The 15,070-nt window shown below is 37.0% G+C and overlaps 1 protein-coding gene across 1 annotated transcript in view; it reads right to left on the reverse strand.

Moving 5' to 3' along the window:
* The window catches only part of LOC134822620 (isocitrate dehydrogenase [NADP] cytoplasmic-like), a 39,979-nt gene extending 34,807 nt beyond the window's left edge, over positions 1-5,172 (reverse strand). Inside the window, exons 1-3 of the mRNA XM_063833751.1 lie at positions 5,117-5,172; positions 4,926-4,965; positions 4,503-4,609 (exon numbers count right to left, since the gene is read on the reverse strand). Of these exons, the coding sequence (XP_063689821.1) occupies positions 4,503-4,609; positions 4,926-4,965; positions 5,117-5,132 (163 nt within the window). The 5' untranslated portion in view covers positions 5,133-5,172. The remainder of the gene's footprint in view (positions 1-4,502; positions 4,610-4,925; positions 4,966-5,116) is intronic.
* Between the last annotated feature and the right edge of the window lie 9,898 nt (positions 5,173-15,070).

Here is a 15,070-nt window from a genome sequence, read left to right on the forward strand (position 1 = left end):
CTACCAAATACCGCGGCTGTTGCTTCCTCCAATTAGATTGTGTATTTGTGATCCTTCGGATCATATCGTTCATGGCGACGAAGCCCCCAGCCTTTAACAGTTTTCGCATAGAAGGCTTCAGATGCGGTAAAATCACCATTTGACAATTGCTGTTAGGATTGTCACACTCCCGAAATAATTGAACATCCAAACTGTTTGACCTACCCTTAAGATGGACCAAAGGTAATTTGTAGGCATTCTACTGGATAAACCCCCGACCCTGCTACACAGAGAGGTGGTCCGCAGATGGCGTGATGACTGTAAAGGTGACAATGCCTGCTTCTAATTAAATCTTCGATGCGATGGGCCGGTATAAACGAACGTACCGATCAACGTGCACCAGCCAGTGCGCGCGCGCGCGTTCAAAACGCCGGAATTACAGCGTGTACCATTGTGCAGTTTCTTATAAAACTCATGATCGCGCGTTCCAAAGAAAGTGTGGCAAATTCAATGTTCGCGGAAATGACGTTGACTAAGTCAGCCCACCGACTTTAGCTGTTCATGCAAAGCACCTTTGTACAAATCGAGAACTTTCCCTTGAGACTTTCAAGTTAATGTTACTTGACACTACATCGCAGGATTATGCAGCACGTTTCCAAGGAAGATAAGCAACTGACTGAACACAACCCCGAAAGTTCTACTACCACGACACAGTAAGCTGATTCTTTGCCGGCGAGGTGGCGTGATATTGAATTACCAAAGATTCTGTTGGTTAAATACAATATGAGATGTTTAAAATGGGCTCATAATTGACAGAATGTGCTCTTATCAGTTACTGCAACACTGTCAATGATACTTTGTTGATTGATTTGCATTTGATAAAAGTCAAGTTTTTACTTCCTACACTAATTTACTAAATGTCACATTTTTGTGACTGTGTTAACCATAGCTACCCAATTAGCATTCTTTGGTCTAAAATATAGTAGATTAGGTCAATCTAACAATTATGATACAACATTATACAACATTGGTAAAAGGGCAGGGATCGAACGGTTTTAAGGCAATATTTCGTAAACTTTGTCACACTCAGAATACGATACATTGGTTAAAGGGCAGGGATCGAACGGTTTTAAGGCAATATTTCGTAAACTTTGTCACACTCAGAATACGATACCTCTTTCCTACTGTGAGGTGTCCCCAAAACCTTTCAACTCATTAAGTCATTATTTGATGGTTCTTCTACCAATCATAGCCCTAAAATATGTTGTTTTGAAAAGTTAGCAATACATGCACTTGGTTATTGGGAAATGAGGTAAATTCTGTTAATATATGGAATTTGAAATTTTGGGTGAATTGCCGAAATCACTTATTTCTGATTTTGGTTTGAAAGGCGGGAAAACTCTATATAAGGACGATACACGGATACAGTTGATTCAAGTTAAGAGCAGTTGATGTTAACATTGTCGCTAAATGATACGAAATCGTAAATATGTTAAATTTAGAAGCAATGTATCTAACTTATGCAATGACGTATGTGACGAAATTTACATTTCTTGACCCTATTTTGAAGAACCATACCTCGATTAGAATTCAATATTCTTCCAGGAATTATTGGTTGGTTATTGTTCAGCAAATTAGAACTCAAGTTTAACAATGCTGAGTTTATTTTTTCTAAGTTACCGAAATGTGACGAAATTCACTTTTCCTGCCCCAACAGTATAATTTCAATGTGATGAAAAATTGGCATGGGTTTCTATATTTCCTGCATATATCAATTCCAACTATAATAAGGACTGTTGATGTGAAAGAAAATCTATCTAACTTATGCAATGACTGATGTGACGAAATTTACATTTCTTGCCCCTATTTTTGAAGAATCATACCTCGATTAGAATACAATATTACTTTATCACCATACCTATGTCGATAAACTAATTATTTTGCCAACAAAGAGCAAATAAAGTTATAACATTTTGTTTGCGACGAAATTTACATATTTTTACCATGTTCAGGTGTTAGAATTTTGCCGATGTTAACATATGGCTGCCACATAATAATTAATATGACCGGTGTGTGGTTAAAATATTGTTAATTGATCCATACGGGTATATGGCCCCCAGAATATAGGTCGCTTTTTGAGCACTTAGAAACAGGTGTTAAAACTACTTCTAAGCATGTTTAGGGGTGTAAATATGTACATAATAACCCTTTAAATGTTTCTTGGGTAGTTGAAAATAATTATTAGGTTTTTAAGTGTACTTTTTTTTCACCTGTAAAAATACCATTTTTTAACAGGGCCCCCAGAATATAGGTCCAAACATCTGTTCCTAAGTTGTTCTAAAATTGTCACAGACAGTTATATGCAGTCAGAATATGTTGCTGAGACTGTATTGATGATGCCAATGGCTCCAGATACTAAATTGAAATGGTTTAGAGTATACTTAATAGCAAAAAATCAAAAACTACGGCCCCCAGAATATAGGTATGCAAAAATCGTCCTCAAATACTCCACCTTCATACATTTTGATGATGCCATCTCTTCAGCATATGTTCTTTAACTGTTTCTCATCACTACCCCACATTCCTTAATGCTCAGGGTGACAGAGAAAATGCAGAATCTTGGTCGCTATTTTTTTTTAAAACCTATATTCTGGGGGCCATATACCCGTAATTTTACTTGTTAAAAAGCTTTCATGCACTCATTTAGTAGGGATCTTAACTAAATACTTAAATAAGATTGAAGGAGTGTCCCTAGATATGATTGAGGGGGGCTGTTTTTATCTGTATCAATACAATGTGCACCTCAATGACTGTAAATCAGACATTTTTGGCCGCCAAATTTTTTTAAAGGCCTAACTCAAAATTCTGTCTCAAAACTTAAGGTCATGAGACAATTCTACGTTGATTCTGAAAATTTCATGTGAAAATATTGAAACCCTATTGAGTTCTATTGTTTTGAGCGAAGTCAGTTTGAGATATGGGCAATTTTGTTCATTTTTTGCGATTATTTGAACACAGAATCCACAGTTAATTAGATATTGAGCTGATAATCATAGAGAATGTGTAATATATGCTTACCTTCCATATAAAGTTGGTTTCATTCAAAAATATTGATATTTGACCAATTTATGGACCAAAATCGATCAAATTTGGTGCGTATGCCCAAATATGGGCATATGGTTTTTGTTTTTATCCCATAACTCGGCCAATTTTTATCCAATTTTGATAAAACTTGATATGTGGGTTCAGGAGACTAGTAGCTACAAGAAGAGCATCCCAAAGCATGGTTTTGGGCATGTTCAGGGTTTTTGACCAACCTATATTCTGGGGGTCGTATAGACCTATATTCTGGGGGCCCGTAAAATTGTGGTGGCCATAACTTTTTTCCAAATTGTCAGTTTGCAGATGTCTCGATGAAAAGATAGCTTAAAATAATACTTATACTCATACCAGTAGTCTTAATGGCATGTGTTGGACAGATTTTTGTCATGACAATTTTTCGCCATATTTACCCCTCTAGAAAATGACAACATCGTTTAAATCTTTCGCTGTCATGACCAAATATACCAAAATACCTCATGTATGTCCAAAATTTTTATCCAGAAACATAAGTTACATGTTTTACTCCAACCTAGCAGTAACAGATCCCATTAGTATCGCTTATCTTGGTTAGAACTGTATCCACTAACATGACCTATATTTTGGGGGCCACCTATATTCTGGGGGCCATATACCCGTAGTACGTAATATAAGGTGTTTACTGTTTAAGTTGGTACACTAATATTTGCTCAATTTCACACATGTTGAGATATTCTACAAATATATGGATACCATTTAACAAAAAAAGTAGCTAAATATGTAGATAAAAGTCATATGGAACTATCCTATGAACTGGAAATTCGAAAATTTGGTCAAACACGGCAGCTAAGGGCCCATGTAAACTCTGTCACGTTTTTATAGTGTGACAAAGTTTACAACTCACTGCCTGCCGAATTTAAACGATATCTATATCTGATAAAAATATCGTTATCTGACAAAGTTTGCCTAGAGGATGAGACGATTATCCTAACCATTGAGGATTTATATAGTTTCATAGTGTGACAAATTTTACCTCATCGTGCCATTTAATAGGGCCACTGATATTTACCAATATCTTCAAACTTCAATGAACGAATTAAGGAGAAAGTTATGGTTGATAGGAGTGATTTCTTGTCCATATATCAATGATTCAACTATTTTGCAGTACCCAAGAAGCACGTAGACCACATTCAGTTAATGGAGTACTACTGACTGTGTCGAGCTTCTTTGATACTGCCAACAAGTTGAAATCTCTCCCGTTAAGGTGTTAATGCGGGAAACTAGATTTATCTACAGTGAAAGCTATCAAACGAGGATAGCTATCATTGGGTTTTTAACTTGGACAATCTAGACGTAAAACACCTTTATAACGAACCAAATATGTCTGTGAATAACACAGTCAAATAAACGAGAAATACAAAAATAAGAAATAAAACAAATCTTACTTTGATCATCAGTTTCGTCCCTCTTCTCAATTCCAAGATCGAAGTACTTAATGTCGAGGTCAACAAATGGCAGAATCAACTTCGACTTGATGTCGTCCCAAATAATCCTGATAAAGAATTTGTTATTTGAGTTAAGATCAAAGCTTTCTTGATCTTTAGTAATCCAACTTTCAGTACCTCAATCGTGTCTTGTTCCATCCTCAGTGACCTTGCTAGATGGTCATCCAAGAAAAAAATTCAGTCAAAACAGTGAAATTTGTGTCACGGAAAGCTGGAATTTGAAAATGTCCAATCGGTAGGACCGGTAGCAAAACAGTTTTAATAAAATAATATGAGAGGTTATTGAGATTACTCTGGCACTCTGTGACTACTACTATAATACTGCAAATCTATAATACTACAGCACAGTTTAGGAATTCTCACCGGGTCATTTCATCTCCTTGTAACTCCACCACAGTTCCTCCTGAAAATGATATTCATCTTAATTTCGAACTTTACTTTACGAAATTTGTTAATTTTTTAGTGTTTAAGGAACAACCGTAAGACACATTCAAGATCGATCTCCAAAATTATCACGAATTTTTATAATCATTTAATAAAGATTGATGTCTAACCTTGGATTTTGGCCATCTTTGCAGGAAGAATTGACGATCGACTTGAAGCCCTAACATAATTTTTGAAGTGAAATAGGATGATTTTAGCTAGCAATTTTAACCAACGATTGAAAACAGTGCTAGCAAAGCAAGAATGATCGGTGGTTACTTAGTTATAGGGTTAGATTTAGACTTATACATAGAATCTACAAATTAAATTTCTTTGTATTGGGACTGAGTCAAGATCGTTAACATGAAAACTTGAAAGATGAAAGGTTTGAAGAATTGTTTCTCTGAATTATCCTGAATTTAATCAAATTAACTACAAGAAAGAAACTACCCAAAATATGTTAATGTAGCAAGCCAATCTCGTGTGGCCTATATATTAATTATACCTTATGGGCTCATTATATTGTACCCTTAATTTTACAACAGCTGTAGTGTACCCAGATCTGAACTGTGTTGCAATCATTGAATTTCACCGGCTATGAGGCAGTAGTAAAGAGCTTATCAGTGTTCTCTAAGAATCTCAGAAAAGACTTAACCTTTCAGCTTTGTATAGAAGTAAAAATACTGAATGTAAATTAATAGATCGCCCCTTACTAAATGCTAAGGCGGATCTGTTAATCTGATTGAAAAACGTTTTTACTCAAAGTAGTGCAGCTCTTGGGGAGGAGGGAGTATAATTGGTGAAACTTGATTTTGAGATAAGTCACATGTTTGCGGTGGCGAAATGACTACCTGCCCCCACTACCCCCGTTATTATAGGGGACAACATTTTCCGAACTTCAGGTATTTTTCAAAGGAAAAACACCCAACTGTATTATCTTGTCCAATTTAACGTTCGGTCTTGTTTGCATCCAGAGGGGCGGCAAAAAGTTGTTGGGGAGCAGCAAAAAAGTTGTTCGAAGACCAATAATATTTGGGGGGGACAATTTTTGGGGGCAGCACACAGATACGTTTCGCAACTGCTCGATGTCTGTTCAAATCAGTGGCCGCCCCTATATACAATGTCTCCTTCAACCGTCTTGTTGTTGAAAGACGGGTGATAGCCAACAAATTTAATGAGTACTTTGCCTCTATTGCCTCAAAAATGAATGAAAATACTCATAATGGCCTTCTTTTAGAACCTCTTCCCTCTTTCCTCGAATTCATGCCACCAAAAACTCTCGATTCAATTTACTTCCATGACTGTAGTGAAGATGAAATTTCTGAGATTATAGCCAACTTGAAGAGTGGGAAGGCCAGCGACTTTCCCATAAGAGTTATCAAAAAACTATCGGGTATTCTTAGCCCAACTCTTGTTGTTCAATTTAATCGCCTAATATCTCAAGGGATATTTCCGTCAGTTCTGAAGCTTGGTAAAATAACCCCAATATACAAAAAAGATAACGAAGAACTGATTGAGAACTACAGGCCTGTTTCCACACTTCCAATTTTTGGTAAAATTTTTGAAAAGATAATATACAAACGTCTTTACAGCTTCTTGGTTAGTCAAGGAATCCTTCACGAAAGTCAATTCGGATTCCGAAAGAGTCACTCAACATCACATGCACTTAACTACTCAGTTTTTCACATCCATAAGGCCCTAAAGCAAGGTCTTCATGTTCTAGGAATTTTTATTGATCTAAGCAAGGCCTTTGACACAATAGACCACACAATTTTGCTTGAGAAACTTGAAATATATGGGATTAGAGGAGTGCCACTTAAGTTACTGGAAAGTTACTTGTCGGACAGAGAGCAGTGTGTGTCCGTCCTGGGCGAAGTATCAGACAGACTTCCTGTTCTCTATGGCGTTCCACAGGGGAGCTGCCTTGGGCCTCTCCTGTTTTTAATATACATAAATGACTTAACAAACTCTCAACTCGATAACACTAGCTATGTCTTATTTGCTGATGATACATTTAACATATTTGTAGTTCTTTTATTCAAATTTCTGATTGTTTCTGAATAGACTCAGTGATGACAGATTCTAATGGAAATAAATAGAATCTGTCATCACTGAGTCTATTCAGAAACAATCAGAAATTTGAATAAAAGAACTATCAAATCATGAGACTCAAAAACACTACACGAATCCACCAGATATTTGTAGTTGCCAAAACTAGAACAGAGGCCTACAATAATGCAAATAGGGTCCTACGATCAGTCCACAAGTACACATCGGCTAATAAATTACATGTTAACGCCAAGAAAAGTTGCTATATAGAATTCAATACAGCTAAAAGAAAACTTGATGAGCAATCTTTATTAATTGAAAATAGACTTTACCTCAACGGCCTACCTCTCTCAAAGGTGCAGGAAACGAAATTCCTGGGAGTAATTGTCGACGAAGGCCTAACTTTCAATCCCTATAGAGACAAACTAGTTAGAAAACTCTCGTCCTGTTCTGGGAGGCTGTACATGATCAAGGATAAAATTCCATCATCTATCCATAAGGACCTGTACCACACACTGTTTGAAAGTCACCTATCTTATGGCATTACCGTTTGGGGAGGTGCAAGTAATAATAAACTTCAACCACTATTTGTAGCCCAGAAAAAGTGTGTTCGTATCATGTTTGGTGACAAAAAAGCATACCTTGATAAATTTATGACATGTGCTAGGACTAGACCTATCAGTGAACAGAAACTTACGAGCAAATTCTTTGAGAGAGAGCACACCAAGCCAATTTTTGCCCGTCAATCACTCATGACATTGCATAATTTATACGCGTATCACTGCTGCAATGAACTTTTTTAAGTCTTTAAATATCGAACACCAATTGCACTATTTGAACTTTTCTGTTTGTCTAAAAGACCCGGCAAAGAAACTCTTCTTATAACAACCATGCCCTCAAACAGTTTCGTTTACAAATCTAGTTGCCTCTGGAATTCATTCCGTCAGATGTTGGCACTGAACGACCTTGAAATCACTCATGGTGTATTCAAATCAAAGGTAAAAAAGTCATTCTCTCGTCTCAGGGTAAAGGTGACAAGAATACCTGGGCCCTTTGGCAAACTTTCTGAACTCAGGCAGCTTGAACAACTAAATTTGAAAAAGTAAAACTTCTTGTCTGAATGAAATACTAGAACCTCAAGAAGCTGATCCGCATGTCTCCGCTACTAAAATGTTTAATGAGCCCAATCACTCATCACTTAACAGTTTAATCCTCAAAGTGAGTTGTACAATCTAGGTTGTTTTAAGTAGCTGTTGATAGTGTAAAACAGGAGTGACTTGATCGTTTTCATAACTTCGATTTACAATCTTTACCATAATAAAACTAGCACTGCCATGGGGTTCAAAAAGGGTCATTGTAAGCCTCCAGCGTAATGGTCCTAAGTCTCTGCCCCATGCGGTGCCTGTCAGCATCAGCTAACAGAATAGCCCTAACATAACGATCAAGCCACAAATTAGGTTCTATAATGATTTAATATTGTTGAATAGAGAGATTTGAATATAATATTTGTTTTATTCTGAAAAATAATATTTGTTTTATTCTGAACCTGATACCTGAGGAGAAGGGCTAAGAGGGATAGATGATATTTATTGGTCAGGATTTACGATTGTGCTCTGCCAATTGCATCACTTGATTTAACTTATTGTGTATATAGTTAAATCAAAAAATTGGCCACCGATTTTTTGTCAAATAGTACAGGGTGGGCCAAAAGTCAGTGGGCATACGTTGGCCTTAATAGCTCAGTCACTGATTGCCCGATTGAAATAATTCTTTCTGGTATGACTTACTACCACCACTGGTTCGAGGAATTTGTCAATTTTTTTTCAAATGAAGGTTCATTTTTACATTTATTTGATAGTTTGGATAGTTGATCGAACTAAATTTTATTGAATTGTGTTTGGACATTCGAATTACGTTTTTCCTTAAAAAATTAGAACTGTAGCTTCTCAGATGACCGAGATATGAAGCATAACGAGTTTATTCATTAGGTGTGATCAGGTGATTGGTTTACCTAATCACGTGATTAAGTGAACCCGTTAACCATCCCGTTAAACATTATGGGAATTGTTAAGGGTGCCCAATTAAGGTGTCGTGTCACGGTGTCACATAATCACCCAGTCAATTTTGTTAACGAGATACAGAAAATGCTTGATAACTTCGTCATTTCTAATCTGTTTTGCCTCATGTTTTCAGATCATTATATGCAACATTTAATATTCTTTAATATGTCTCTGAAAAAATTAGGCATTCAGCATGTTCAGAGAAAACAGTATAGGTGTTTCAATATTGAATGGGCGTGGTCTAAAATATTCGAATTTTCAAATTTTGACGACGGAATCCTCGAACCAGTAAGTACAGTATGCCATCTGCAAAGCAACAGCTTTCAAATATAAAACATGGTGGAGCTATTAAGGCCAACGTATGCCCACTGACTTTTGGCCCACCCTGTATATAATATATAATATACTATTTGACAACAAATTGGTGGCCGACCTTGAGTTATGAATCTGATTCAGCGCCGAAAGAAATCAGATCATGTCATCCAATCCTTGACGATTAAGTGGTTATTCATTATATTGATCCGTCAATGGAATTTGATTGACCTAGAAATCAGTTAAAGAAAAATTTCAATTTTATGCCATTTATTACAGAGTAAACAAGTTTACAATAAATCAATTTGATATTTAAAGGAATCCTAATTCGATGTGTATTATGGTTGTCACTCTTTAAATAGATTAGATATAGGTTGACGGGGCAAAGGAGTGTGCGTGCTGTTCGCTATTGCTCACACCAAACGGCAACCTAGTAAATGTTTTGTATGGACACCGGTCTCCATCATGATACAAAATTAGGATCGTAGAATTTATTGTATAACTTTTAGTGCAGTGGAGGTAGCGGTGTGGTGCATTAATAGAGTGACAGCATGGTAGCTATAATAACATAACATAACAACATGTATGTTGTTATGTATACAGGCTCAACTCTACACCCATGTCAATATGTTCATATGTAAGCCTCTTGATTATATAACATTATAAATAATGCCTCTCTGGGCATCTCAAAAAGAAATGCACAGAAAATGAACACTTTACGTTTGAAACCATATAATTACAAACTTTTTAAAGATTCAACTAAATACCTTTGATATTAACCTTCTTCCTTTTAGCTACCAATGGATTATCTTTCATATAACTTACATAATTATTCCTATTAGACACAGACACATCTATCCTATCAAAGATGTCATATGACAGTTCCCAGTAGTGGCCAAGCTTATTTGCCTGATATCCATGAACTATGAAGCCGAAAGGCATCTAATCCCCTCTTGAAACCAGTAACCGACTCACTAGCTTTCACAAGAGGTGGTAGACTGTTCCAATAGCGCAAGACCCTTTGGGCAAAAAAAGTCAGTCTCATTTGTGGTAAATCTGTGTGGCTTCGACCTAGCAGAGACAGTCCTACCAGCACAACCAAATAAATCGGACCAATAAATGAAATAAATCGGACCAACTGTGAAATGCAAGGATGTGCAGACTGAGCCAGTTCTTCTTCCAGTTGATGGTCTACAGTTACCAAAGGGAACAGTCCAAGGAGACCAAGCCAGGCTGGACATTTCTGCAAGATCGATTTGGAATGCTTCAGAGAGGGCATTTTTTGATGTAAGGGTATTTCATGCCCCAGCCCCCTCCAATGCAAGCAAACCGATACCAGCAATGTACCTGTCCCATGAAAATGAGAAAAAGCGATGTTACAATGCAAGAGTTCTTGAAGTGGAGAAAGGAAGCTTCACACCTTTAGTGTTCTCGACTTCTGGTGGAATGGGTGGTGAAGCTGAGAGACTGGTCAAGAAGCTGGCCAGTAAGATGGAGTACCACACTGGCCAGAGGTACTCAGACGCTGTAGGATACATAAGAAAGCGCCTTCGCTTTGAAATCCTCAGAACAACAGTGATTTCTCTCCGTGGAGACAGAGGGGCGAGAAAAAACATTGTTGATATAAACAGTCTAGATCTTAACTTGGAGCCACAAGGCCAAGGGTAAAAAATTTTTGATTGTTAAGGGAATTTTTTGAATTCTTAAAGGGTTGATTTTATATAGGGTCATTGCTATATTATGTGTATATTGTTTGAATATTTAATTTAAAAATCGGACCAATAATCCACAAAGCCTTCCTGGATCTTGAAAATCTCAATGAGATCCCCACGGACCCTACGTTCAAGCAAGGTTGTGAGCTTCAAGTTATCCATTCTCTCTGATCTCTGTAGGTCATGAGGCCCAATCCATCGATCATACAGGTAGATAATAGATTAAAAAGTAAACATGATCTCTCTGCTCGACTTATAGATCACATGAGGGAACCCCGGAACCGTTCCTAAACGTGAGAAAACTACACATAACAATAAACATGGCCATTTGAGACATCTCTGGTGGTTCTTAGTTGTGCCAAAAAATGGGTGGAAGGACACCCAACCCATGTAGCTGAGACACCTCACAGCAAATAGATCAGAGTGGTTCTTGTTTGTGAAAGGTGCATATTAGTTATGCATAGTCGGTACGTGTTCTTGTTGTATTAAAACTTGTTTCATGATGAACTGTTTTGGTTCCTAACAGTCAAAGCTAATTTAACTATATAGTGGGACAAAGTACTTTCTTTTCATATAAATCATTCACTTCAAGCTTCAAGTTTGCATACTTCATGGTCAGATCTTTTCATGACCCAATTAATAAATTTAAAACCATTGAAGTGAAATTGAGAAATATACAACTGCACTGCTTTAAATTAAATATTCAATATTCAAACTGCACTTAACAAATAACATGTAGCAAGTAAGTGCCTAGTGTATATTGAAAACGGCGCGCATTTTTTATAAATTTAAATATCGACCAAGTACAATCCCGATTAATTACAATATTGACCAAGTACAAAGTACTTATCCATGTGTAAACGCTTACTGCGTGACGCGCTTGTTTCACTTGACCATTGTTAATGATCCGGCCCGGCGCGCGCTACTTCGTAGCACTTGCCATCGTGAGAAGAAAGCGGCGCGCGCTAGTTCGAAAAATTTAGACGAGTAACATCCGCCAATAGTTTCACAAGTAGAATTTTGCCGCCTTCGGCGGTCGCAAGCTATTGCAAGCGAAAGAACTCTGGTTAGAGCAAACAAATTTTAGTGATCTCTTTATCAATCTTCCTTAGGTTTAGTTTAGATTTAATTACTTGGTGTTTGCTCTAACCAGAGACCTCTCGCTTGCAGTAGCGCGCGACGCGACCGCCGAAGGCGGCAAAGGAAATAAAATTAGGACTAGAAGAAAAATTGTTAGCAGACATTAGGGGTTCTTTTAAAAGTAGCTATTATAAATCGCAGTCTTGTTGTGACAAAAAGTATACACTAAAATATGCTTAAGTTTATATTGTGTAGTTCAAGGATATAAACAGCAGTAGCCATACCATTATTTTATTGACGATGTCAACCCTTCGAGATCTTTGCTCTGCAAAGCAAAGAAAATTCTGCGAAGGTGCAAAATTGTTGTTGGTGCAAAGGTGCAGTTGCTTCGATGCGAAGCAAAAATAATAGTTTGCGTGGTGTATTGGTGTAACATGTGGTTTAATTGACGATGTCAATTCATCTCAGCTTGGCGCGGCACAGTGGCGCATCTCGCCGATCTAGAGAGAAGCCTCATTGAGTGCGCGGCGCGGCACAGTCACGCATCGCGCTACAAAATGTGGTAAGCTAAAGAATTTCTGGCAATTAAAAAAAATTTTAACAAGGATTGATTAAATTGTGATTTTCATCAATTCAAACAGAATGGTATAACATTTTCCGCTGATGTGTTGCAACAAAGTTTAACTTTTTTCAAGTAGACAACAAAGTAGGCAGCAATGCTTGGCTGTAGTGGGCATAATCATAATCAATATAGTCAATCTAGTGCAGGATGGTTAACATTATCTTGTACTAGTTATGGCCTGGTTCATGGTTATTCAGCTTCATCTGGCTAGCAGCCACATCTAACCTCATCATTGATACGGTTATGGTTGTTTACAATTTAAAAGCTAATTTTAACCTTTTTTTCAAAAAAGTATAAGATGGTTTAGAAGTGGTAAGAATTGAGGATGGGTATAATAGTTAGGTAGGTTTTTTGTATGGTGTCATGTGTTACAAAGGAAAACATGTGCTCGCTTCATAAATTCAAACATTGTGTAAAATATCACCTATCACCTATGTTACTTTACATATACTGCTTCTAGTAACACGCTAGCGATCTCAGTCCCCAATAAACGTGTGACCCAACAGAAGGGATTGTGGAAGGACACGTACATTTTTCATTAACACGTGCCCTGATTACCCCCTCCGTTGATAAAACAAAAGTTTAATAAAACAAAAGTTAAATTTATCAATAAATGTTTTTGCCATGAAACGGACCAAACTGATCCTAACTCATATTCCACTCATCATAGCATATCGCTTCAGCATGTACAAAGGGCATAACCTCAATCAGTTTAATGTAGTGAAATGACTGGTGTGAATGAAGTAGTGTACTAATACAAGTTGGAGAGGATCAGGTAAGCTTAGTCAGCATCCATGATGTTACAAACCCTCTGGGACATTACTGCGCCCAGTCTCCAAAGTTACAGTAAATTCCTACTACGGACAAACAAACACAGACAAAACACCAACAAGAAACTGATATACACTAGCTAGCTCAGAGAGGAAATGAGTACCGGCTCAGGAGGTATGTCAAAACAGGGCGCCCTTTCGAACACTACTCGGGCTAGAATCAGTGCAATTCGGACACTACTATGCAACTGAACCATGAAAACTATATAAGTACACCTATGCTGGCAAGGCAATAGGTCAGACTGCCAGTCCTGAAAACCAGTTCTATGATAAGGGTCACGCAAGCCCCGAAGGGTTAATACAAAAGTTAAATTTATTACCAATTATTCAATCAATACATATCATAAATTCTAATATTGGAATCACAATGCAGAATGGATGTCTTAAACTATAATTTTGTTGTCACTAATAATCTATTTACTTTCAAAGTTGAAATTTAGTTAAGTATGAAATGCCACCACATCATAGTTAGGGTAAAATATTATTCTTAAAAATTTTAAAATTAAGAAGATTGCTCTATGACTTAAAATTTAAAATTTAGCAAAAGATATCTAATTTTTAAATAGTTGGTTACAGTTTATGGCAGTACTGGCATGACAAATTTTATTGTGGCTGGTAAAAGGACCCAGTTGCCTGTAAGGGCTTTACCGAACCCCTGGGGACCACAATGTGATAGGATCAGGCCAGATGTTTCTATGTAGAGCAATTTATTTATTTCGGAGCTATGGTTACGTGGTATAGCTGGTGGTCATGTTTAAAGGTCAGTTTATCCTTGTGTGCTAATTATCCATCCAGATGCTTAGTGAGCTACGGGGAACGTTGATCGCTAGTCTGTAGTCAGATCCTTAATAAATTTTGATTTAAAATTGATTGTCAATTTTACAAAACTCATTCCACAGCCACACTGATTTATAGATAAATTGTTTAGTTGGAGAAGGTGTGATTAACATATTGTCTTTCCTATGCGATATATGGTGAACAAAGAGTACAGTGAAATTGGTACTCTTGTCTTAATTATCTTTAAAAATTCCATTAGGCAACGTAGTCTATACAGGTTCTCTACAGCTAGTAATTCATGTTTTGCAAATAGAGGTTTGGTAGACTCCTTAACATAAAAATCGTAATCCTAACGTTGGGAGCCAAATGGTCTAACTCTAGCACATGTTTTTCATTTGTCTACATACCTTTTATGGTCTCCGAATAGAATTCTTATACATTTCTTTTGGGTAATAAATAGTGGTTTTAACTGGATGTTAGGAATACCTCCCCAGACAGAAATAGCAAACCCGAGATGTGATTCAAAGAGAGAATGGTAAATTTGTTTATATAGTGATTCTGGCAAGCATTTCTTAATACGGTAGATACGTCCACAAGCACTGCTTAGTTTTTTTGTTGAGAGATAGTATGTGTGGTTTCCAAC

This window comes from Bolinopsis microptera, chromosome 11 (assembly GCF_026151205.1).
Source record: "Bolinopsis microptera isolate Bmic1 chromosome 11, MBARI_Bmic_1.0, whole genome shotgun sequence".
Classification (NCBI taxonomy): Eukaryota; Metazoa; Ctenophora; class Tentaculata; order Lobata; family Bolinopsidae; genus Bolinopsis; species Bolinopsis microptera.